The 25,928-nt window shown below is 36.3% G+C and overlaps 1 protein-coding gene across 9 annotated transcripts in view; it reads left to right on the top strand.

Annotated features, from left to right (window-relative positions):
* The window catches only part of Gulp1 (GULP PTB domain containing engulfment adaptor 1), a 253,795-nt gene that overhangs the window by 201,625 nt on the left and 26,242 nt on the right, over positions 1-25,928 (top strand). For all 9 annotated transcript variants that reach the window (XM_045147979.1, XM_045147982.1, XM_045147978.1 and 6 more), the window contains 3 exons: positions 11,689-11,760; positions 17,690-17,788; positions 21,357-21,494. In XM_045147979.1, the coding sequence (XP_045003914.1) occupies positions 11,689-11,760; positions 17,690-17,788; positions 21,357-21,494 (309 nt within the window). The remainder of the gene's footprint in view (positions 1-11,688; positions 11,761-17,689; positions 17,789-21,356; positions 21,495-25,928) is intronic.

The following is a 25,928-nucleotide window of genomic DNA, read 5'->3' as shown; positions in this document are numbered from 1 at the left end:
AGAATTTCCTCTGTGCTAAAGCCTTTTCCAGGGCCAGCATGTCCCAGTAATTTCTGTGACTAATGATTGCTGGGACCCCAGGCTTATTAACCATCACAGGGATAATACAGTGTCTCAAAGAGGAAGTACCATGAGAGCTATCCTTGAAAGAGGAGTGGTGCTGAAGCATTTGGGGTGGGTTCTTTCTCCAAAAAAGAGAGAAAACGGTAAATTTAGCTCAGTTGATTGGAGAACCTACTTGAAATATTAGTTCTGTCAGATATATGTATTTGAGATTCAGGAGCATAATTAGATTTGGGGAGACCGCTTTGTGGAAGACAATAAACAGTGTATTGTCAAAAGCTTAGATGGAATGCAAATTAAGACTGAGACATGGATACTTACCAACTCTCTCATTCAGCATTGCTTTGCAACTAATATAATGAGCAAGATAATCACATAATTGCTAATAATACTTATTAGTAATTGCATGCCAGCATCCTTCAATCATAAACTACTGTGTTAACTCTTTTGGAAACAGGGTAAATATTTCTTAGAATAGCAGTGATTTGTTTTAAATTAGACTAAAAAATAATTCTGATTATTAAAACTATAATGCAACTAGAAATGTATTTACCAAAAATGTACTCATTGCTTCGGAAAAATTATGGAATATACATAGGTTTAAAGGAATTCACAATTACATATAAATGTGTGCAAATATTCTAAAACGTGTTGTTTCATATTATACAAATTTGATTAAGTTGTAATGAAACTTCTCATATATTATTATGAAAATTCAGAAAACCAGTATTTTCAAAGATCTAATTTAATTTGAAGAAAAGAAATACATTGAGTGTCTATATTGGTAAGGGTTCCAGCTACCTCAGAGTCAAAATCTAGTGACTTAAAATATTTTTTCTCCTTTTGGGGGGATGTGTACTTCACAATTAATTGTGAATGATTGTGTGTAGGTGTGTTTTTTTTTTAATTTTCCTCCCCACTATTTTATTTTTAATCTTAATTTCTAAAACTTATTTCATTCAACTTTTACTAAACTCTTATAGCTTGTGCAATTTATTACAGCAGTTTCTCATTTTATGAAGGAGAAAATAGTCAATGAGAGGTTTGGCAAACAAATTGTAGAAACTCAGGATATCTGTCTGAAAAGTAAACTAAATACTCACTTGATTCTGCAGTGCTTTTTAAAAAATGATTCTCTCTGTTTTCTTGACAATTTCATACATATTGCAATATTATCACATAATTCTGCCATTACCCTCTTATCCCCTCCCACTAAACCTATTCTCCCTGCCCCAACCCCATACTAGTGTATGAAGAGAATGATTCACCTTCTCTCAGCAACCGTTAACTACCAGTAGTCCTCAGAAATGATGAGGAGTCTTGTGCCTCTGCCTCCATAATGGAGTGGTGATTGGCCCTATCTTGTGCAGGTTTTGATATAAGTAACCACAGCTCCTGTGAGTTCGTGAGAGCAGTCACCATGTCATGTCCAAGAGAGAGTCCCATAGTTTTCTTCTCTACCTGCCAGCTCTTACATTTTTGCAGTTCTACTTCTAAGACACTGTCTGAGCCCTACAGAAAGATTACACAGATGCCTCCTGTAGGGATGTGTGTTCATTAGTCACTTTCTTTCAGTACTTTGACCAGTTATTACACACTATATTAACAGCAGCACATTGCAAACAGCACTTTTTTTTTTTTCTTTCTTTCTGACCAAGGCAATAACAACATTAAACTGCCTGGATAAATACATTTAGAAGGCAGCTTAACAATACCTCTGTTCATCAAAAGAACAGTAGTAGTTTCCCCTTCTAGTGCCTGTCAGTTCAGCAGCAATGGTCTTTTGACCTGGTTTATAATGTCAGACATGGATTCTATCTTGTACAGTATGTCTCAAATTCATCAAAGAGTGGTTGGTTATCTCCATAACAGTAAAGCCACTATGCCACTATTGCACTAGTGGGAAACTCTTGCTTGGAATATCAGGGTCCACTTCTGGGTGCAGCTATTGATGACTTTCTCCCCCAGCAAACTGCCTAGCATCCTCTGGTACTGGTACTATGTGAGCTAGCTGGTAAACAATAAAGAATATTTAGCATAAATAATTTACCAACTAGGTATGGCATTGAGAGTAATATCATTCTAATAGTCATATATCCAGTGTTCTATATAACTTCTCATTCTATTCTGTTTATTTAAAAATAGCAAAATGAAGAGCATGTATGTGTCTGAGAGTCAGGAGAGCTGGGGTTCTATCCCTACCTGTGCTAGTAACAAGCTTTGTGACTTTGGAAGCCTCTTGAATTTGTACTCATCTTCACATCCATAAAATTATGAGACCTGAATGAGAATGGAATATTCCCAAAGCCCCATTACTTTACAATCATGTGAGAAATGGGCTATGAGCACTATATGGCTCAAAAGACTTTTTGATCCCAGAGCTTGCTGGTTTGTTTTGTTCTGTTCTGTTCTGTTCTGTTCTGTTCTGTTCTGTTCTGTTCTGTTCTGTTCTGTTTTGTTTTGTTTTGTTTTGTTTTGTTTTGTTTTCCCCAAGCCCCATCCAGTGATTCTTCAGTCTCTGATCACCATAGGACTGGGGTGAAAGATGTGTGTGGCCTTGTCGAGCTGTTAATTCCAGAAATGGAACTCAAGGGGTTCAAGGTCGTCAGGTTTGCATAGGAAATACTCTTAACCACTGAGACAGATCTTTAGTCCTGCAGTCTTCTTCTAAAAGCAAGACACTACTGAAATAATACACCCCATATCTATGAAAAAATAGGACTGTAACTAAAATCAAATCAAATGGAAAATGTAAGCCTTTTAATACTGAGCCTATTTTATTTAATTCTCTATCAAAACTTCCTGGGCCTGTTTTAAAGGATAACCTTTGGATTATTTAATTTAAGGTTTAAATTATAACCTCTCTCTTTAGTGGGTCTATTTTAATTTAGTTCCATATTATGGTTTGAGCAGTTAAGTAATAGGTTTATATCCAATTGATTCTGACCCTTCTTTGGCAATTGACAGTTATGATATGCTTTTAATAAATGGCTTTTCCTGTGTTGCTTGGCACTGTGACATGGTGATTCACTGAAAGAAAGACTATAAAATCAAGTTGGCTATTTCTATATGCCTTATCTACTGGTTGCAATTGAGAAGCTAAAAGGTTTTAAATCGTTTTTTTTAAATGTCAAGTTGACTTAGAAAGTTTATCCCATAAACTAGGTTAAGGATAAGGCTCAATGAGTAAAGTGCTTGCCATGCAAGCATGAGGACCAGAGTTCAGATTCCATGAGAAGTGCCAGGCATGGTAATAAGGAGGCAGAGACATATGAGTCCCTAGAAGTTACTGGCTGGCTCATCTCGTGGCATCTGTGAGCTTTGATTTCACTGAGATACCCTGTCTGAAAAATAAGGTAAACTACAACTGAGGAAGACAGCCAACATTGGTCATCTTCACACACGTGGGAACACATTCATACATGTTTGTATACATATACACATACACAAACACCACATAAACACATACACATGCAAAACAAGAAAGGAAAGGATGATACCCACCTCACTTTACTTAGGGGTTTGTAGTGTTGATTAAAAAATACCAGTGTGTATATATATTATAATCATTATGATATAATATAATATAATATAATATAATATAATATAATATAATAGTTGGGCTGGAGGGGTAGTTCAGCAATTAATGGAATTTGTTTACAAAGCCTGGCAGCCTGGGTTGAATTTCCCAGTACTCAGGTACAAACAGATATACAAATGTCACGTGAATCTGGAGTTTGTTGGCAGCAGCAGAAGACTTCTCTCTGTCTCTCTCTGTCTCTCTCTCTGTCTCTTTCTCTCTCTCTCTCTCTCTCTCTCTCTCTCTCTTTTCACTCTTTTATTCATAAATATATTTTAATATAACATTGATAAATATGCTACCAATACTTACTATTATTTATTATGTGTGCCCTTAAAGCTTCTCTGTTTTAAAAAGAATTTTCCCTTAATATTTTGAAATAATTGTGTAGAGAATATGTACATGAAAGTGGCATATTTCAAATTTGATATAAATGGAAGGTGTATTTTGCGTATCTCTGATATGTTAGGTCCTTCTAGTGTGTTGTAGTGACACATTTCATAACAGACTCGGTATTTTTCAGTTCTTGGTGGCTTTTGTTTTGCTTTGTTTCCAACCCTGCATTATTCCTGATGCTGAAATATTTGCGGAACCAGTGAAGCAAGCGGAACAAATGCTCCAACACTGCTCTCTACTGGCAGAGAGGCAACTCATACTACAAGCTGCCCCAAAAGTCCACTTAAGCAAGGCTTAGATGAAGATGGAATTCTCAAACTTTTCCATACTTTTTGTAAGGTGTTTACTGTAAGCATGATGGGGTGAGAGGATCCATGGGAAGAATTAGACAGTAAATAACCTCCCAATGGACATTAGTTTAAACAATGAGTCTATGCCACCAGTTAATTGAAAAATTCTTGGGAGCATTTGAGAAATATTAATCAAGACATATTCTAACAAAACTTCATTTAAAATTACATAATGCCAGTATTTTTATATAATAGAAAATTCAATGACATTTTTATGCTTTTATTTCTAGCTGACTGCAGCCTGTGGGAATGCTTAGATTTTGTTCTTCTGCCCAAATAGTAAGTTTTCCAGTGCACTGAACAAAAATGAGGGATAGGCTGCACAATCTCTAGGGAATATAAAACTAGATCAACAATATTAGATGTTTTTAATCCATCAGCATATTGTGACCTTTTAAAATGGCATTCTAAGTTTTTTAAATCTGAGAAAAGTACATGCCGCATGGTCATCCCTTACAATTCACACTAAGAGTACATCCAGCGCTTTTAGATAGTCAAGTACCATGGCTATAATACTTTATGTTGGCACCAGCAGTGGCATCCTGCAATTAATTGTATTTGCTAACACTGGCACTGTACTGAGTAGTATTAATATCCTTACCTGTCTGAATCTCCTTGCCATGTCCCTGAATATGACCTCATCCTCTTTGTACCATGACTCTCTGCCTTCCTCAGAATCTCAGCAACTCCTTGGGGACCCATGACTCTGACAGTCATCATCATCTCTCATCCTTCCATTGTGACCTCAGTGGAACTTCTCCCTAATCTCATGTACTACCTGGCATTCTTCATACCAGCACCAAGTTTTTACATTAGCTATTGGTTTTGCCTGTTTCTTTCAATGTGGAAAATGTAATTCTTTCAATATATGTATATTTGAGAAAGCAAGAGATAGATAGAATGGGCATGCCAGAGCCTCTAGCCACTGCAAAAGAACTCCAGAGCCATGTTCCACCGTGTGCATCTGACTTTTAAGTGGGTACTGTGGATCTGAGTCTGCGTCCTTTAGCTTTGCAGACAAGTGCCTTAATTCATAAGCCATCTCTCCAGCTCCCTATTAATTCTGTATTTATTTGTGTGTGAGAGACCAGAAGGTAGAGAAGTAAAATGTAATTATTAACTTATTTTTATTATTTTCTTTTAGGTGTAGTATTTAAAATAATGAGCTTCATCATGACATTTTAATATATATGATACAAAGATGATATATAATGCAAATATGACATATGCTACATATATATATTTATATTTGTATATATATATATTATATATATATATAATACCTTGCTGTTATTCACCCCCAACTACCCTCTCCTATCCTACCTTCCTATCCTTCTCTTTCTAATCCCTTTCATTTTCTCAACTTGTTTGTGTGTGTGTGTGTATGTGTGTGTGTGTGTGTGTGTGAGAGAGAGAGAGAGAGAGAGAGAGAGAGAGAGGAAAGAAAGAGAGAGAGAGAGATTAAATCTATGACAGAAAACATTGTATGGGGTCATTCTTTCCTTCATCACCTTCTCTTTCCACTCCCCCTCCTCTCTTTAGAGCTCTTCCTCCTTTCTTATATGCTACCCTATGTGTTCATGCCATGTATATATATAATTAATTGGTCTACATCTTTATTTGACATGCCAGAAATATTTTAAACTCAGAAACTGTGAAAGCACCCTACATTTCTGCCTTTCTTTTTGGTTCCTATTAGAATCTATTTTCATGTAGATGACTTTGCTAATGCCTCTGAGATAAATATTACTTTTCTCTTTTTGGGGGGGAGCATTTTTGTTCTGTTACTGGATACCATACTGTAGTGCTGTTCATTCATCTGTCTTATTTGTAGAGACACCGTTATTCTCCTGAAATTACCCCTGTTCCCTGTGTTTCTTCTCCCCGCCCCTGTCTCCTTCTCTCTCCCATCCCCTGTTTTGTTAGTGAGACCAAAGCTATAGGAGGACAGTATTTGGGGACATACACATATCAGTATGTTTTTGTTTTCTCATAGACTGAAACTTATCTTAAAATAACATTTTCCTGCAGAATTCAGAGCTGTGTCTCTTCCTGTGACTGATATGAATAAGTCTGATATCTGTACTCATGGCCCAGTTGCTCTTTCTCTTCCTGGGATTTCTATCATCTGTGCTCTATCTCTGGTGCATGAATGATGACTTATGTTTGTATATAATCATTGCAATGATGGAACCAAGCCCTGTAGCCTGGAACGCATCACTTTCATTTGGAAGCATTGTCATGTTCTTTTAGGCTTTTCTGCTCTCTGTCTCCAGAACTTTGAGTAGTTAGATGGATTTTCTGGCACAGTGTTTCTCTCTTTGAAGCCTACATGAGAATCACTCCGAAGAGATGTTAAGAAAATTTTAAGCATTTTACAGATAAAGCTGGTGTTACCAGCATATGGACCAGGGTTTGAATCAAAATGACCTGGACCAGTTTCCAATTCGTCTACTTTGAATATTCTTTGCGAATATCTGAGCCCACATTTTCTCTTGCCTTTGCCTGGCCTGACTTCCATCAGTCTTCGATACCCTTTCTGGCTGGCCCACATTTCACCTTATCAGAGAGTTCTCCAACAATCCTTTTTCGGACAGTGCTGCAAACAGTATAACGGCAAGCTTGCACATTTCACATAATCCCTGCACCCTGGCCTCCAAAGTCCTTGTGAAGTTCTGTGTAATTTACTTAAGTGGCTAATGTCAGTTATTGCCTTCATGCCCACTAATTGAAAGTTTTATTAGGGCAAGGTTTGCTCTGTTTTGTTTTCTGGTAGATTTCTGGTACAGCAACCAGCCAGCAATTATTTTTCAATGAGTTTCTTCAACTTTATGTTCTAGTTTTCTAATATTCTTACTACTTTTTAAATTGCACTGTCATTTTTATATCTCTATTTTTTTGTTCTGTAAGGGAAGATTTTTCAATTATCCTGCTATTATTATGAGTGACATATATTACTATGGGTGGCATATCCTTATGCTTGGCACTGAGGAGAAACCAACTCAGGTCAGCAGGCTCTCAAGCCAGCACCATTAGCCACTGACCAGTTTCCCACTCCCCAGAATCATGAGTTTTAAAATTTAAAAATACTGGAGATATTGTAAAGAATAAATGTTTGCCAGTTTAAAAATCATAATTATTAGCCAGGTGTGGTGGTGCACACCTTTAATCCCAGCACTCGGGAGGCAGAGGTAGGAGGATCGCCGTGAGTTCGAGGCCACTCTGAGACTACATAGTGAATTCCAGGTCAGCCTGAGCCAGAGTGAGATCCTACCTTGAAAACAAAAACAAAAACAAACAAACAAAAAAAAATCATAATTATTTTAATTAGTTTTTTTTAATTTACTGGTTTTTATTTTATTTATTTTTATCTTGCTGATTTTGTATGAGAGTCTTGCTGTACAATCTAATCTGGTCTGGATCTCATTGTGTAGGTTGGCCTTTATCTTGTGATTCTCCTACCTAAGCCTTTCTACTGCACAGGGATTACAGATGTAAATCACCATATTAAACTCTAAATTTCCTTCTTAATTACCTAAGAAAAAGCTGGTGTAACAGTTACCTTCTTTTTTTTTTTTTCTGAGACAAAACACCTGAACCAGAAGTAGCATGGAAGGTAAGGGTGTATTTGTGCTTCTAGTTTCTAGGGAAAATTTCTTCATGGCAGAGAAAGCATGGCATGGACTCAAAGCTGGCACACATCATCACATATCAGCATGGAGGTAAAAGAGTTAGCTGTCATTAGCTATTTGGGCTGGACTAATAGCACACCTCTTCCAGCAAGGTGCTACCTCCCAATGACTTCATTAGCTATGAAGTGAAGTATGAACTTAGTTAAGTATCAAGCTTAGTTACAAACACATGGGGCTGTGTGTGTGTGTGTGGGGGGGGTTATGTGACATACAAACCACCCCAGTTGGGTTATATAGCATGGTCCATAGCTTTAGTTTAATTCTTACCCTTGTGCAAGGCTTCTGGTGCTTTATTATTCTACTGGCTTATTTAAAGCAGCATGTGGCTGGAGGTATGGCTTAGTGGTTAAGGGGTTTGCCTGCAAAGCCAAGGAACCCAGGTTTGATTCCTCAGGACCCACATTAGCCAGATGCACAAGAGAGCAGTGCTTCTGGAGTTTGTTTGCCATGGCTGGAGGCACTGGTGCGCCCATTCTCTCCCTCTTTCTCTTTCTCTCTCTCTCTCTCCCTATCTCTCTCTCTCTCTCTCTCTCTCTCTCTGTCCTCCTTTCTCTGTCAAATAAATAAATATACTATTTAAAAAATAATTTAAAAATGAATAGAGTAGCATGAAAGAAACATGCTAAAAGATTCCCCGAGCCCACCTCAAAGTGGATTCATTTCAAATATTCTTGGAATTCTTCAATTATTTGCGCACAGAGGCTTATTTGCACATAGTATATATAACTCGTGTCATTTCTGCCAAAGCACGAATCTTCTTCCAAAACGATTGTAACTGTTAAAATGTGCTATTGACACACGAGACCCTTCCTTCTACTTCAAGCATCACTTAGCATAAAGAATCTGCTTTGCATACCCGCTAGTCATGAATCAGTGTCTCGCTGCCTCAGCAGAACCAGGAAAGGTGAAAAAAAGACTACTCTATCCCTATGGTTTTATTCAAAAGTGTGTTAAATTCTCTTCTGCCTCCTGCCCCTTGTCTTCCTATGGGGTGACCTAGAGCACCACATTGCCAACCTGGTGGCACACGAAAGTCTGCTCACTCTGGAGTGCTGAATTGTGTAGACATCTTGGCTCTGCCCCAAGCCAGTTAAATCAGACATGTGGGCGTGGGCCATAACTAAGAATGGCCTCTTGTGGATCATTCATGCTGCCAAGGTTGTAAATGCTGACATAAAACAAACATGTGGCTGGCCAAGTGACATCAGGAGCAGATTCAGCTATCTCCCCACACTGTGTGGCCATGTTTTGTTTTGTTTTGTTTTTTTTAATTTAATTTATTAGTTTTCTTTTCAGCAAATACAGGCAGTTTGGTACCATTGTTTAGGCTCATTCATGACCTACCCCCTCTCAATGGCCCCTCCTTGTTGAAGTAAGTGGGTCGTGCATTGTGGAGTTAGCCCACAGTTACTGGTACGATAAATGTCTCTGCATATCATGACTCAACATGTGACTCTGACATTCTTCCCGCCCCCTCTTCCACAAAATTTCCCTGAGCCATGTTGGGTTCATTTTTGGTCTGTTTCAGTGCTGAGGTGTTGGGGGCATCTGAGGCCCTGGCTCTCTGGTTTGGTAGGAGTTGATATTTCTGTGTTGGTCTCCTTCCCCCTTGTGCTGGTATCCAGTTCATCAGGAACACAGTACCCTTGTTTGTTTCGCCAATTTTCCTTAGTTTCAGTCCGGTCATGTTTTCAATTATTTTTTATTTACTTATTTTGTTATTTTGTTGTTGTTGTTGTTTGGTTTTTCAAGGTAAGGTCTTGTTCTAGCCCAGGCTGACCTGAAATTCATAATGTAGTCTCATGGTCTCAGACTGGCCTCAAACTCAGAGATCTTCCTACCTCTGCCTCTCAAATGCTGGGATTAAAGTTGTGCACCAGCACTTTGGTCTTTTATGTGCTCCTGGTCAACAATATTCTGGTGGCACTTGAGCAAACTATGTACCTGAAATATGTTGTTTTTTTTTTTAAGTCTGAGTAGCATTTGATAGATAGAATTTGAATATTTTATATAAAGAGCATGCAGTATCTTCCAGAATATTACACTGGGCTCAGTGAAAGTGACCTTACTGGTTCTCCATGAACTCATCAGAGGAGAGCAACACTGTTGCCACCTTCACCTGTTTAATCAACCCTCAACTATCCTCATAACCTGATATCTTCCACTTTTGTTCACAGACCTTAGTACAAGAAACCCCTTAGAATGCTTTTAGAAAAATACTTTCAGGACCTCCTTCTAAAGATTCTGATTTGCTTGACAAAGAAATCTGCATCTTTACTTTTTAAATTTGTCTCAATGGCTGTTTTGCAGCCTGTAGTACATACAGAAAAAGTGAAGTCCTAATATCTTAGTAGTTATTAAAGAAGGAATAAAAGATAAAATGCCTTCACTTCTTTGGTCCTTTCAATTTATATTAACACAAAGATTACATTCATTTATCTCACTTCATTATTTTGTTAGGAGTGCATACACTCTCTCAAGTGTCTATTCTATATCTATGTGAAATAATGATTTATGATTGTCTTTGGTGTTATAATTAGTAAAATGTGATCAGAAAAATACCAGCTTTTGGAAAACTGTATGTAATACCAGCATTTGATGATCATTTGAAGTTTGCATAAAATGTTTTCTAGGATAAATAGTCCTCATTTTAATTGGCCTTTAGCATTAGATGATAGTGGTGTCTGTTTAGAAGGAATTGTGTCTCTTCATAGTGAGGGTTTATTACAAGATGGTAACCATTTTGAAAAAAAAATTCACTGTTGTATTGGTCAAATTTTAACAAAAGACACTGAGCATGGCTACCCCAGGATTATTTTAAAATTTTGTTAAATTTTTGATCATGTTTGTTTTATTTGTTTTTATCTAGTCTACTGAATAGCATCTAATATATATTGAAAAATCTGTTTTGTACATTCTACGTTAGGTGTGAGTTTCATAATTAAAGATGAAACATACTGATTTAAAAGTATAAACTATGAAATATTCTAATAAAGTTAATATAGTATGAAATAAATGTATTTATGCTTGAATTTAAATCTTTAGGAAGACATATCTGAGTATACTTTATTCTTGAGAAATTAGCCAAGAATAACATGAAACCAACACAATTGACAAGATATTAAAATCTGAATTAATATATTTCCTAAATTTGAACTGTTGAGATTTAAGTTTTCCCTTCAATTTGCTTTCAGGGATAAAACTACAACTAAAATACTTATGAAAAATATTTCTTTATGGAAACACTGAATAATGGGAATGTAAATGATCAAATAATGTTTTTAAATTAATCTCTTACAGGACTTTTTTTGTCTTGTTTTGAGGTAGGACCTCACTCTATCTCAGAATGACCTGGAATTCACTATGTAGTATCAGGGTGGCCTTGAGCATATGGTGATCCTCCTACCTCTGCCCCCAAGTGCTGAGATTAAAGGCATATTCCACCATGCCCAGCTTTAGGTTATGTTTTGATTTACTGTGGAATCATGGTCTTATAAGCAGGGTGATTGTTCAAAGTGATTTGACGCCACATGATGCAATAAAGCTTGTATCTCATGGATGTTGTATGATGCTGTAAAGCCCAAGTCTCACTGCTGATCATTCTCAGTTTCTTGGCAGTACAGAAGTGGAGCAGCCAAAGGGAACGGAAGTCGTGAGGGATGCTGTGAGAAAACTAAAGGTAAGGAAAGGCCTTCAAAGACATGGCCAGAGCATCGACCTGGTCCTGTCTTCAGCACAGTGATGAAAATCAGAGCATAAATAGGCCTTTGGTAGGTATAGCTCTACTCTGTTGAAATTGAACTATTGGATATCACCAGTTCAAGGAAGCATATTGAAACAATGGTTGCACACACACACACACACACACACACACACACACACACACGCACACACACACACAGGTTTTACTTTGTTATACTATATTTTTCTACAGTATAATTTCTTATTATCACTAAAAACATAATGACAATATTTTATAAGTGCTCACAGCAAGATGTTGCCTTTATGTTTATTAGATAATGTAACTCATACCCTTACTCAAAACTAGAGATATAATGATGTTAACAATTTACAACACATTATTATATGTACCAGTAGAAAATATGGAGTTATTACTTATTCTACAGAATGTAGAAAAACGTTTCAGTGTCACTGCATATTAAAATCTCCTAGTGGGAAATTCCAAGAGGACTAGTCACATGCATGAGCAATCTTGGAGGAACTCATGAGTCTAAGAGCAGAGAAGGACAGGGAATGAACCACCCCATAAACAGCACACTCCCTTATCAGAAAACCCACATTAGTAATCAAGTTTCCTAAGAAAATTTTACACAAGCTGCCACATAGTATGTCTAGATGATAGCACCCCATCTCAAAAGACATTATTCACACTTTCTTAAAATCAGAAAAACTCCCTCAACACTCAGTGTAAAGTGTTCTACATACTACTGCTTTGTCTGAAAAATTAGTTTTTCTTCTCTATGACTGCTCTCACATTTTTGGAGGAACAGTCTTGTGATTTTATTTGATTTAAAGGTAGTTTAATTACTCTATAGGAAGATCAGATGCTGATTGTTTCAGGCCAGATCACAAACACTGAAAATTATGGCTTTGTTTTGCAACAGTTACAGCAGGTGGAATCTGTAACAGTGTTTAACCTGGATCGACTATCACAGAAGTGGCTCAGTTGATAAAGGGCTTACCAATGCAAGCATGAGTAGGGGAGTTCACATTTCTGGCACCCACTTAAATGCCAGGTAGGCATGGCAGCCTGCCCATGTTTCCAAGACTCAGGAGAAGATCTGGCTAGCTAGACTAGCTGAACCCAGGGAGCTCTGAGTACAGGTGAAAGACATTTCCTTGGAAAATTAAGTGGACAGCAATCGAGCAAGATCCCAATATCAACCTCTGGCCACCACACACATGAATAAACACAAGCGCGCACATGCATACTGCACACACATACATATAGTCTGCATTATAGATAAAAATAAAAAGAAGACAATATTTTATCCTTCCATTCCAATGTAAGTGTTTAGTCTAATTATTTGAATTAAGCAACCTAAGATAATAAATATCACCCGGATTTGAGAATCTGTTTGCTAATGAATTATTTCTTTATATTTCTCATTAGTTAATTCAGACATGTCTTGGTTTGAACAACATTTTAAATTACAGGTATAGGATCACATATTTTTAAACATTGAGAATAGTATTTTATTTAAATGTTTTCATAATGGTGCAAATGCTGGATTTGAGTCTATTTCACTACAATCAAATTGTTTTATAACATTTGTGTTTACATTTAACATTTCTTCCTATCTACGGTGATTTTTGTTCAGATAACTAAAAACCAAATCCCAAAATACTATATTATGACTAAGAAAAATGTAAAGAGATATTTGAAATTAAATATTTTTAACCAATGATTAGTTTACACACATGTAATATTCCCTTGTAGATTTATACATGGTAAGGCACTATTAATTAAGAAATGTGATTTACAATGGAATAGGACTTAAAAATATTGTAAAATGTATATCAAGCTGTTGGTAGCTATTTTTTTTACTCAGTTATTCATCAAAATAAATACTAATTTAATAAATAAATATTACTGGCTGCAAAAATTTTGTTGCACAGGATATTTTCTACAATGCAAAATACTAATATACTAATGAGCATTAATAGAGTAATTATTTTGTCTGTTTTGTTATACCTTTCATTTTGTGTCAGAGGTGAGAGACTACAATACACGTATATCAAGACTATTAATAGTTATTTTCAGTTGCTCATGACTTTCATTTTGTTGTCATGTAGACATGTCCAGCAGGTGGCGCTGTAGCTCTATCTGAGTGAGCTTTCCCCTCAGTGTCCACTCCCCCATTTTAGTTTTCTGCTTATTTTTCTCAAACACATGTGTGTCCTGCTTGATTATATTTGTACTTAATTTTTATTTATTTTATTTATTTGTATGTAACTTATCAATTTTTTTAGTGTTGTAGTTAATTTCATGTTTAAAACTGTGCTTTTAAAATATAAACATATACATGTCAGAGAGACATCTATATGCTTATATAAACAATTTGGCAATAATGTAGCATAGCCTCTTTGGGCCATATTTGAGGAGGGCCTCCTTCAGCACAAAGGAGCTCATTTAGTTAGAGGAAGTGACTCAATGACATTTGGAAACATCTGTTAAGGCCTATGGGTCTTATCCTGGGACCTTCTCTATTGGTTCTTACCTTTTCAGCATTATAGCTGTGTTTTCTTTTCACAATCAGTTATCTAGTTAATGAAGCATTCTGAGCTTAGTTATATATAAACACTGTTGTGATTGGGAATGCTTTATCATTTAAGAATAAGAAACAGAAAGGACAGTAGAAATGTAGAATGATAGACCCATGCCCTGTAGTCATATATGTAGATGTTACTTTGTAAAATGTATTTTTATTAGGATGATAGTGAAACTCCTTGCTTCCTTTATGTTCCCCTACATGGCTCTCTTTGGTTGCAGTGTATGTACTGCTAACACTGTATGTATGTATGCCAAGTGATCTTTCCCCATCACTTTATGGGAACAGAGCCTTGGTTTCGTTGAAGTCTGAAGATATTACACAGAATGCTTATGTCCCCTTTGAATATTTTTGGTATATTATTACAAGTGAATCATAATAATAATCATTCTACCTATCTAGATATATTAAGAAAATATTTCATAGCAAAAAATAAAAGAGAGATGCAAAAAAAATCTCTTCAAACATTAACACTAAAATAGTAAATACAAGAATAGAGGAAAACACTGACATTTTCATGCTGTAAACTAAAAATCTGTAACAGGAAAACTTTTACAACATATTTTTAGCAATCAAGCCTAACAGCTAGTATAAATCTTGCCACAGGTGAAAATCAGCTGGGCATTTTATTTTTTTGGATGTAGAAAATATGCTACTAAGAGCACTAGTGAATACATATCTGCAAAAGGGCTTGGAGTCTTAACATCAAGGCACTTAATTTCTCATCTTTAAAATGGAACTTTTGGATTGGGTCATATTGGTATTTTCTTTGAACAAATTTCTTCATTTTTGAAGCAGAGAAAGGGATCAGGAATCTCACACCAGATGTTTTATGCCTCTCTTTTGCTCATTTGCTCCTTTCTGGAACTACCCTTCCACCCTCCTTTTCTCCCTTCCTTCTTCTCTCTGTCAACCCCTCTCTTTCATCAAACTGCTTCCTCTTTTTCTTCATGCTTTTCATTCTATCTTCATAGCAGATAACTTGAATCTTACTGGTTTTCTGTGGTAAGCTCTTCACAAAGTAAGTGGGTACCATTCTAATGCCATTCATCACTGGGACAGATGAGTGCAGACTGGAGAAAAGCCTTGGCAGTTACTGCTGTGAGCTTTGTAGAAAACAGACATAGAAGGAGCAGATTTACAATGGGTGTGTAACCAACCTTGCCTTATTGTAGATGCAGAAAGCTGATGCCTATTGTAAGCTGTCATGGGCAGAGACCCTGAGATTCCTTACTTACACCAAATCTAGTAGGGCAATAAAGCTTAGAGTGATGACTTTGGGAGAGAGCTGGAATAATTTTCAATCTGCTTTGAAGCAAATACATTCCTTATAGACTTAAAAGTATCTAGCACAATTTACTTGAGCTCTGTGCAGACTGTATGACTGCTAGATACAAAAAATTTAATTAATTAAATTAAATGAAAACCACTCAGTGGTCTTCATTCATAGTAATGCATAAAAGACAATGAGCTGAGAACTTACTCCACCCAAAGTGGATTGAAAGGAATGGTATCACTGGGACATGAAGGCACATATTCAATGTATACCTGAAGGCATTAATTACATTACTCTCTGTGGTGTTGCAAAGGCGTGAGAGAAGAAGGCTTTGAACACACTCACTGACTGTGCCATGTGTACTTGCATCTGACCTAAATTAGAGTGAACTCCACAATGCAGTAAATATGACATGCAAAAACACCAAAGTCCCTCCCTGCTGTAAAGATGAAGGATTCTGAGGCAAGATGTTTTGCCATGTGTTGAGAAAGGCTTTATTAGGAAATTAGTTCTAGGAATCCAGAGAAGGATAAGAAATCCTGTTTTCTTTAATTTTTTTTCTGTCTCTTAAAATAGATGGGACAGGAGTGAAGAAAGAAAGAAAGAAAGAAAGAAAGAAAGAAAGAAAGAAAGAAAGAAAGAAAGAGAGAGAGAGAGAGAGAGGGAGGGAGGGAGGGAGGGAGGGAGGGAGGGAGGGAGGGAGGGAGGGAGGGAGGGAGGGAGGGAGGGAGGGAGGACAGGACAGGACAGGACAGGACAGGACAGGACAGGACAGGACAGGACAGGACAGGACAGGACAGGACAGGACAGGACAGGGAGGAAGGAAGGAAGGAAGAGGGGGAAGGAGGGAAAGAGGGAGAGAAGAAAGGAACAAAGGGGTTGCTTAAATGTATTCTTCTCTTTCTTTTAGACTCAACCTAACAAAATTGACAAACACATTAATTAAATGTAAAGACATAATACAACTACTCAGAAAGCATTGAAATGTATTATGCTTTCTAGATGTTACATTTATACTTCTAGACAGAGTGTAGCCTCATGCCTACACATCTACTTGGTATAACTGCCTCAGTCCTTAGCTTTGGTTCAGATATGGAAACCTGTGACTTCTGGGTCATTCACCTGGTTGGATAGGACAGTGAGCAGACCAGGCAAGCATCTAGCTGTGTCTAGGATCCCACACCCAGTATCTGGTGAACAGCATGTTCTTTGAACATACTAAAATCCAAATAGCTACAGGAAAAAGAACGAGTCTCTACACATCCGGCACAATACTCATTTTTAACTGTCCGTTGTAGAGTCAGATTTTCAAATAGCATGAAAAAGCGTATGTAAAAATCATGCCTTAAAAGGTATTGAGAATCAGCTAGTCATTGTGCTCTTTCCTGCAAGTTTAGCACTTATAAGGCTGAAGCAAGACAGTGGCCATGAGTTTGAGGCTACCCTGGGCTACTTAATGAGTCTCTGACAAAGACAAAAACATGGTCTGGGATGATGGTTTGGTGGCTGAAAGTGCTTGCTGGGTAAGCATGAGGACCTAAGTTTAGATCCTAGCACTCACATAAAAGTCAGTCATTGTGGCTCATGTCTCATCCAGTGTTGGGGAAGCAGAGCCAGAGAGATCAGGACTTGCTGGCCAGATAGCTAGTCAATTTATGAGCTCTTTTATCAGTGTCAGACTGTATTCTAAAACATAAGGTATAGATTAAATGAGAAAGTTAACCATATGTCTACCTCTGGCTCACACCCACATGCACACACCCACATGCTTACTCATCACTAGTACACACACTCGTGTGCCCACATGTTTATGAACATAGAATGATTACACATATACACAAAAATTCAAAGACAAGTGTATGAAAATACATCTAAATTATGATGACAGATGAATATGAACACTAAATATATGAGACTATTTTTACAAGCTACTTTATAGTAATGGGTAAAAATTCACCGAATTCAAACTCCAAATTTAATTTGTATTCATTCTCCAAAATAACAGAATTATAGTTTTGTGAATAACTTTTCACTTGTAGTTTGCAAGACACATCAAGAAATCTGAAGGCCAGAAAATTCCTAAAGTTGAATTGCAAATATCAATTTATGGAGTAAAAATTCTAGAACCCAAAACAAAGGTAAGGTTCATATTTGAATAACTTAGCACCCTAATATTTAATTAATGGGAATCATGTCTATGTTAATGAATACTTAAAATGTGTTGACAACTTAAACTGTTTGGTCTCATTGATTATTTAAAATTATATAGGAATTTGGGAGAAGAGGTACAAATTCTAGAGTCATGAGTATTCTGGTAAGTGTTTCCAATGTATTAGTACTTACGTTTAATTTTTTGTTTATTTTTATTTATTTATTTGAGAGTGACAGGAACAGAGAAAGAGGCAGATAGAGAGAAAGAATGGGCATGCCAGGGCCTCCAGCTACTGCAAAACTCCAGATGCGTGCGCCCCTTGTGCAACTGGCTAATGTGGGTCCTGGGGAATCAAGCCTCGAACCAGGGTCCTTAGGCTTCACAGGCAAGCGCTTAACCACCAAGCCATCTCTCCAGCCCTACATTTAATTTTTTTATTACTTATGTACACAGTGTATATACAGTCATGTTGGTACCATCGTTAGCCTCCTCCCTGTCCTCCCCTCTCCACAGGGACCCTCCTCATTGGGGAATATGGGTCGTGCATTGTGGGGTTAGCCATCACTTCTGGTAAGAGGCAATGTCTCTGTGTGTAATGACCCAACATATGGCTCTAACAATCTTTCTTCCTCCTCTTCCATGAACTTCCTTGAGCCATATTGGGTTCATTTCAGGTCTAGACATTTAAAATTTTATTCACTTGATAAGAAAGATCTGTGCCTCACTGAGCATGAGAGAAAATAATGATTGTATTATACACTCAGATTATATTGTATGCACTTTTCTTGCCTGTAGGAATAATGGATGTGTATTCGTTTTCTAAAGCTTCCCTAATAAAACACCAAAAGCTAGATGGCTTGAACAACAAAAAGTTACTGTCTTCACACTTGTGGAGCTTAGCTTGCCCTGATTATGTAGTCTGCAGGGGTCTCTTCTCCTGGTACACATGGCTGTCCTCTGGCTGCAACCTCATGGGCACATTCTAATCTCATGACTCTTGTATGTCCAGTTTGCTCTTCCTATAAGGACACCAGATTCAATTATTTTATTATTTTAATACTAAAGATTTTTTGGAAGAGAGAAAGGAAAATAGGTCTAAAACTCGCATATGACAGTCACTAATATTTCTTATTTTGTTAGTTTTTGTTTTTTTCTTGGAAAATAATGTCATCCTCACAGTTTAAAGTTCAGGAAAACTTGCCTTTAACTCAAGACTTCACCATGAAAAGGCCTTGATTTCTATTTATACCTCCTGTTAAGAAAAAGAATTTAGACAAATTAAGTTTTCCAGATTTGTTTTGTTTTCATCAAACAACAAATTTGCTATTTTGTTGTTAGAAAACCAATTTTTGGAATTAAGTGGTCACTGCCATCAAAGCACTAATGACAAGGAAGGGCAGTTGTCCTGATGAGAAGCAGATTGAGGACTGGGGACATGGCTCAGTCAATAAAGTGCTTGTCTGAGTATGATCGCCCAAAACTTCTAGGCATGGTGATTCACTCTTGTAACCTCAGCAATGGGGAGGCAGAGACAGAAAGATTCTCAGGGCTTCCTGGCCATCCAGTCTAACCTAATGGGTGATTGAGAGATCCTGTCTCAACAAAGGAGGACAGTGTTCCTGAGGAATGATGCCAAGGTTGTCTCCTGGCCTCCACACTTACATATGCATATACACATGAACATGTACACACACACATACATACATATAAAATACATGCATAAATAATAAATATGATTTTAAGGTCCTTTGATGAAGCTGTCAAGATAGTTAAATGGCAATTACAGAAAAGGTAAGGGATCAAGAGGGGATGGGGCAGGAAAGTCCATGGAAGAGAATGGGTGTGGGTATGTTCAAATATGTTTTATATTTGTATTAAAATGTCACAGAAGAAAACATTATTTTATACAGATAATGTACTCTAATAAAAAGCTTATGTATGGGCTGGAGAGATGGCTCAGCACGTAAAGGTGCTTGCTTGCAAAGCCTAACATCCTGAGTTCAATTCCCTAGTACCCACAAGCCAGATACACAAAGTAGCACATAGGTCTGGAGTTCATTTGCTGTGGCAGGAGGCTATCACATGCCCACGCTCATTCTCTCTGTCTGCCTCTCTCTCTCTCTGTCTAAAAAACAAAAAATGGGGCTGGAGAGATGGCTTAGCGGTTAAGCGCTTGCCTGTGAAGCCTAAGGACCCCGGTTCGAGGCTCGGTTTCCCCAGGTCTCACGTTAGCCAGATGCACAAGGGGGCGCACGCGTCTGGAGTTCGTTTGCAGAGGCTGGAAGCCCTGGCGCGCCCATTCTCTCTCTCTCCCTCTATCTGTCTTTCTTTATGTGTCTGTCGCTCTCAAATAAATAAATAAATAAAAATTTTAAAAAATTGAATTGCTGTAGACAAATTCTCATAATGTTTGTCTATGTCATTGTATGCACTCCATACAAATCAGATGAAGCAAACAAAAGTGATAGCTCAATCTTTGACTAGCATCTGCTCTCAAGAGGTGAAAAGTCATTATCAAATCATTGATAGTAATTTTGACCAAAATATTTGAAATTTTGATTCATTGGTGGTAAAGACAATAAAGTGTTTATAGTGGCCATCCCCAATTTTTATCTTAAGCTATTTTTAGAGAAATACCACTAGACATAATATAAAATGAGGCTTTCTATAGACACATTCACCTAGTCTTTGGATGAAACTATAGTTTCTTCATTTCTGAACTCCCACTAAATAACATGGATGTCTCAAGGTTTTGATTGGTGCTCCTTGCATTATAATGCATTTGAAAATAAAATGATGTATAGTTTGCAAGAAAAAGTACAAAGTGTTTCAGAAAACTGTGGAGATGAATATTGATGATGATTTTTGTCTTGAATTTTATTTATAACCATGTGTATATATATGTCTCTGTATGTGTTTAAGACTGCTATATCTGTCTGCTTTTAGGGTTTGTCTTTCTATTGACTAGCAGGGTTGATTGAAACAACATTATACTACTAAAATACAGGGTGAGCTTCCAAGACACAAAAGTTTCAAGGCTGAATGAGCAACTATAAAGGCAAACATAGTAATACTCAGTAATAAAGCTGAGGATGAAATGACAGTGGGGCTCATGTGACAGTTTTTGCAGGAGAGGTTGCATTCTGAACTGCAGTGTTACTTAGCAGCCTCACCACAGTGAAAAGTGTTCAACTTCTATAAACTTTTGGAGGTATTTTAATCTCTTGTCCTCAATGTTCTCCTATATAAACTTGCAGGGTTTAAAGGATATGGTTTCTTAAAATCTTTAATGGTACAGAAAGACTATGAAACTCTGGTCCTCTTACATCTAGCTTGTGTCTTTCTAAGTACTAGTAGAATAAAAGGTGAATTTAATCCTGAGTCAAGAGGACTGTTTCTATTATGCTTTGTTTAGCATTGGAGTGTATGTAATCTTCAAACAAAAGCTTGCTGTAAAATTGTTACACTTTTAAAGTCATATTTCATTAAGCATAACTGATATTTCTGATGGAAGAAATACAATCAACTAAGTATATTCCCGCCTGTGTTCACAGGAAGTCCAACACAATTGCCAGCTTCACAGAATATCATTTTGTGCAGATGATAAAACAGACAAGAGGATATTCACTTTCATATGCAAAGATTCGGAGTCAAATAAACATTTGTGCTATGTGTTTGACAGTGAGAAGTGTGTAAGTATGCCAGATGTTTTAGGGTGGCTTGTTCTCCGTTACAAGCCAGTAATTGTCTGGTTTCCGGCATTAGTAAAGTATCTTGGAATGATTGAGGTCTGCAAATACTTAGCTGCACTAATAGCTTCATCCTGTCATGAGAAGATGCTTCGGGATCTCATTCTAACGAAATTCTTATGTTTCTGAGTGAAAGCTTGCATGCAAATTTATTCCATTAGTACATCAGGCCTGGGTTTATTTTTCACTTTTATCACAAAAATCATTAGGTTTATTTTTAATTTCAATCACAAAAATAGATTGATATCACATGATATCAAGAGTAATAGTGATAAAAATATAATTTTCCTGAGATTTGATCATTTTAATGAAAACAAATATTGTAAACTACAAAAACATTGTATGGGGTGTAAATTTTTTTCCAATATTTTCAAAGTTGGATTTTGAAGTTAATTACTCAGAAAACTTAATATAACAGAAGTGATATCAGTAATCTGTTGTTGGAGCATCATTTAAAATCCTTAGCAAGTAAGCACATTTAGGAAATTTTGCATCCAGTCATTCAAAAGTTCCTTAGTCACCTCAGGAAAGCCCTGTGTCTTTCTTAAAAGCCTAAGGTAATTTTAATTGTAACATAGTCTGCATTCCTGTTATAAACATAAAATGCAAGTTGCAAGCACATATTGCAGACATTGATGGCTTCAGTGAGAGCACATCTAACCTCAACAAAAGGAAGTAGAATATAACTCACTTATGTTCTATTTTTTCTTGCACTCAGAAGTAGATTACTAATACTGTTGTGGTTTATGTGACTTATTTCCCTGGTTTCAGCATATAATCTTCTTGAGAATAAATACCTTTTTATTTTCTATGTAGTTTTTCCATCAGATGGAAAACAGATGCTCAATGATCATTTTTCCTTAAGGAAAACACCATGTTGAAAATTACCTATTATAGCACAAGTTTTTGTTGTTGGTGGTGGTGGTTTTTCTAATTTTAGTATTTAACCCCTACCGCTTTGCATTGAAAGCTAATTGTACTAAGCTTCTTGGTATGATAGTATCTTTTTGGAATTTAGTAAGCATGATAGAATGTTTCATCTGAAAGCTGAAAAATAAGCTCACCCACATATGTCAGTATTATGCACACAAGAAGGCATTTTAATTGAGGTTCAAAATCTTTTTTAGGAATGTTTCCTATTGGGTGAGTGCATTATATGTACATATTTCATATGCATTACTATATTTACATATTTCATTTCCTTCCTCACTACGATTGATTACAGATGGTTTTCTATATCTGGTTGAGAATATTAAAACTGATGGCTTTAGAGGAGCTATAGAAATGGCTCAGTAGTTACGGGCATTTGCCTCGAAAGCTTGATGGCCTGGGTTTGATACCCCAGTACCATTGTAAAGCCAGACACAAAAAGTAGCACATGAATATGGAATTCATTTGCAAGGAAGCCCTGGTGTACCCACAGTAGTATCCTCTTGCTCTCTCTCTCTCTCTGTTTCTCCTCTTTCTCCTCATCACTCTCAAATTAATATATAAATGATAAAAATATTCTAAAGCTAATGTTTTCAAATATCTCCCATGAGTAGTGTATAACATTTTATACCATGTACACCAAACAGTGTACTCAGTTGACTCCTTCAGTGCCATTTCATTCATATATTCCACATACACACACATATATAATGTCTAGGCTGTCAAATAACATATACCTATCAATTCTAAAATTGAGTGAGCTGTTAAACAGGATTACTCCAACTAACTGCTTACTAAAAATAATGGTCAGTCTCAAAAGACTTAAAAAAAATCTAAGTTCAGCAAAAGGTAAGACACACAGTAAAAAATCAAGTTGAATGATGTTTTCCTTACCAGAAACTATGAAGGCAAGCCAAGGTATGACTATTCTGTGAGTGCTGATATGTGGGTAGGAGAGGGCTTATCTACCACATTCAAATATCCAGGAAAAAAAGTATACATCAAGAACTAAAAGAAACTAATGTACTATGAAATACAGCAAAGCTTTTTTTTTTTTTTTTTTTTTTTTTTTTAACTGTGGAGTGCTAAAAGAATGGCTTTGTAGAGTTCTACAAGCAAAACGATAGCTCTAAAACAGCCTGGCATGATGAAATAAGAAAGAAATGCTTAGAAAATATATGATCAAGTGTTTAGTTTTCAGAATTATGTTCAATGGTGAAGCAAAACAATGATGTAAGTCTAAATATATATGTAGGTGCTTATCAATACATGAGTGAAATATGTGAAGAAACTATATTATAAACAGAAAATTGAGAAGCTATATGACAGGACAGATTCATGTGCCTCACTTTTGTGAGACATTTGACAGCATGAAGCAACTGACTTGTACTAATAGAACGTGGCTCCTGCTATGCTATTTAATATGCTATAGATAAATCCCACAGAAATGTAGTAAAAGAAAGAAAAGAAATAATAAAGAAAAAAATATACACCAAATAAGCCATGAAGTTAAAATACTAATTTATATTTAAAGTCAAAGAATACCAATTAAAATATGTAGTCAAATTGGATTAAAACACAAAGCATACGCTACCTATAAGAAATCTGTAGATTGTATAGACAGTATCAAAATAAAAGAAAAAATAGGTATATAATGTTACCATTATGTAAAGAAGGTAGGAATAAATATTAATTAATACAGTACACATAAATATAAGAAAATTAACTGGAAGAAGGAAGGTAAGAAAGCAAAAAAGAAGTAAGGAAAGAAAGAAAGAAAGAAAGAAAGAAAGAAAGAAAGAAAGAAAGAAAGAAAGAAAGGAAGGAAGGAAGGAAGGAAGGAAGGAAGGAAGGAAGGAAGGAAGGAAGGAAGGAAGGAAGGAAGGAGAAAGAAAGAAAGCAGGCAGGAAGGAAAGGGAGAGACAGGGAGGAAGGGAAGGAGGGAAAAAGGAAGGAAAGAAAGAAGGGAGGGAGGAAAGTATATATGATAACAAAGAAGAGATAATATGAAGAGGACCCACAATAGCTTTGGGAAAGATTAAGCAACCAATAGGATCAAATAAATAGCTACAAAGAACACCCAGCCTCACCTTTCCCCAGGTGTTCAAGGATCATCAACCAAAGCAGGACATCCCTGTGCTACAAAACAAGCTCAAAAATGCTAAAATGTGAGCACAGAATGGATTATCTAACTAGAGAGAAACAAATCTAAAACTCAACATAGAAAGATTACAGTAAAATCTCTAGGAGCTCAGTAATGGAACATCATATTTATATATTCTATATATCATGGAGAATTATCAAAGGAAATCTTTAAAAACTAATTACCTGAATAACTGTTAAATAGAGCACATCAAGGGGATGGATATAAAATAAAGCAGCTCTCATAAGCTTTTACCAACTAGATTAATATATTAGAATGGAATAGCATCTCGAATTTTAGTATACCTCTTCCGACATGGTCAGATCAGTTGATGTTTATCAAATAATTAGAAATAATTCACTCATGATTAAAATTCTTAAGAATAAAACAGCAAATATCTTCAACTTTATAGAAAGGAATGAAAATTCCATTTACATTGATGATGAAAAAAATGTATTAATTTTCTCCTAATAATTTATAATATGGGAAACTTTTCTCTTATCACAACTGTTTTTATTCAGTATTTATACTTATTTACAAGCAGACACATAGAGAGAGAGAAATGTGCATATCAGGATCTCTTGCCATTGTAAATGAACTTCAGATGTGTGTGCTGCTTTGTGTATCTGATTTTATGTGGGTGCTGGGAAATTGAATCCAGGCAGTCAGGTCTTGCAAGCAGTTTCCTTTAACTACTGAGTTAATTCAGCCCCTTTCCACTCTTTAAAAAGACTACCTTGTAAGTACTAGCCATTGCAATAGAGTAAGAAAAGAAAATAAAAATTGGGCTTATTTTAAAGGAAGAAATAAACTGTCTCTCTTTGTGAAGACCATAAATATATGTGGAAAACTTATTCTGCCAAATGTCTATATTTAATAACTGAATTCTGCAAGGTTGCTTATTATATTATTAGTATATACAAATACAATACACACACACACACACACACACACACACACACACACACACATACACAATTAGCAGTGGTCAGATGGATACAATATATAGGCCAGAAAAGGGTATGCCATTAAAATACGCAGTTCTTATCAGACTCATTCTGCAGTTTGGCTCCTTATCATTTATATTCTAGTGATCTGTCCTGTAGTTTTGTAATGTGCCATACTGAAAGAAGCTGCATACAGTATGAACAGATTCTCTCTGTACAACTAAAATTATATGTAAATCTAAAATGCTTTCAAATTAAAAGTTTACTTAAAAACTTTAAAAGGAGGGGCCAAGAAAATGACTGGAGAGTTAAGTATAATTTTTTCACAGGCAGAAGAACCCCGAGACTTCCTAAAGT

Source organism: Jaculus jaculus, chromosome 4 (assembly GCF_020740685.1).
Source record: "Jaculus jaculus isolate mJacJac1 chromosome 4, mJacJac1.mat.Y.cur, whole genome shotgun sequence".
Lineage (NCBI taxonomy): Eukaryota > Metazoa > Chordata > Mammalia > Rodentia > Dipodidae > Jaculus > Jaculus jaculus.
Note: the sequence above shows the minus strand (reverse complement) of the source record. Positions and strands in the feature narration are given on the sequence as shown.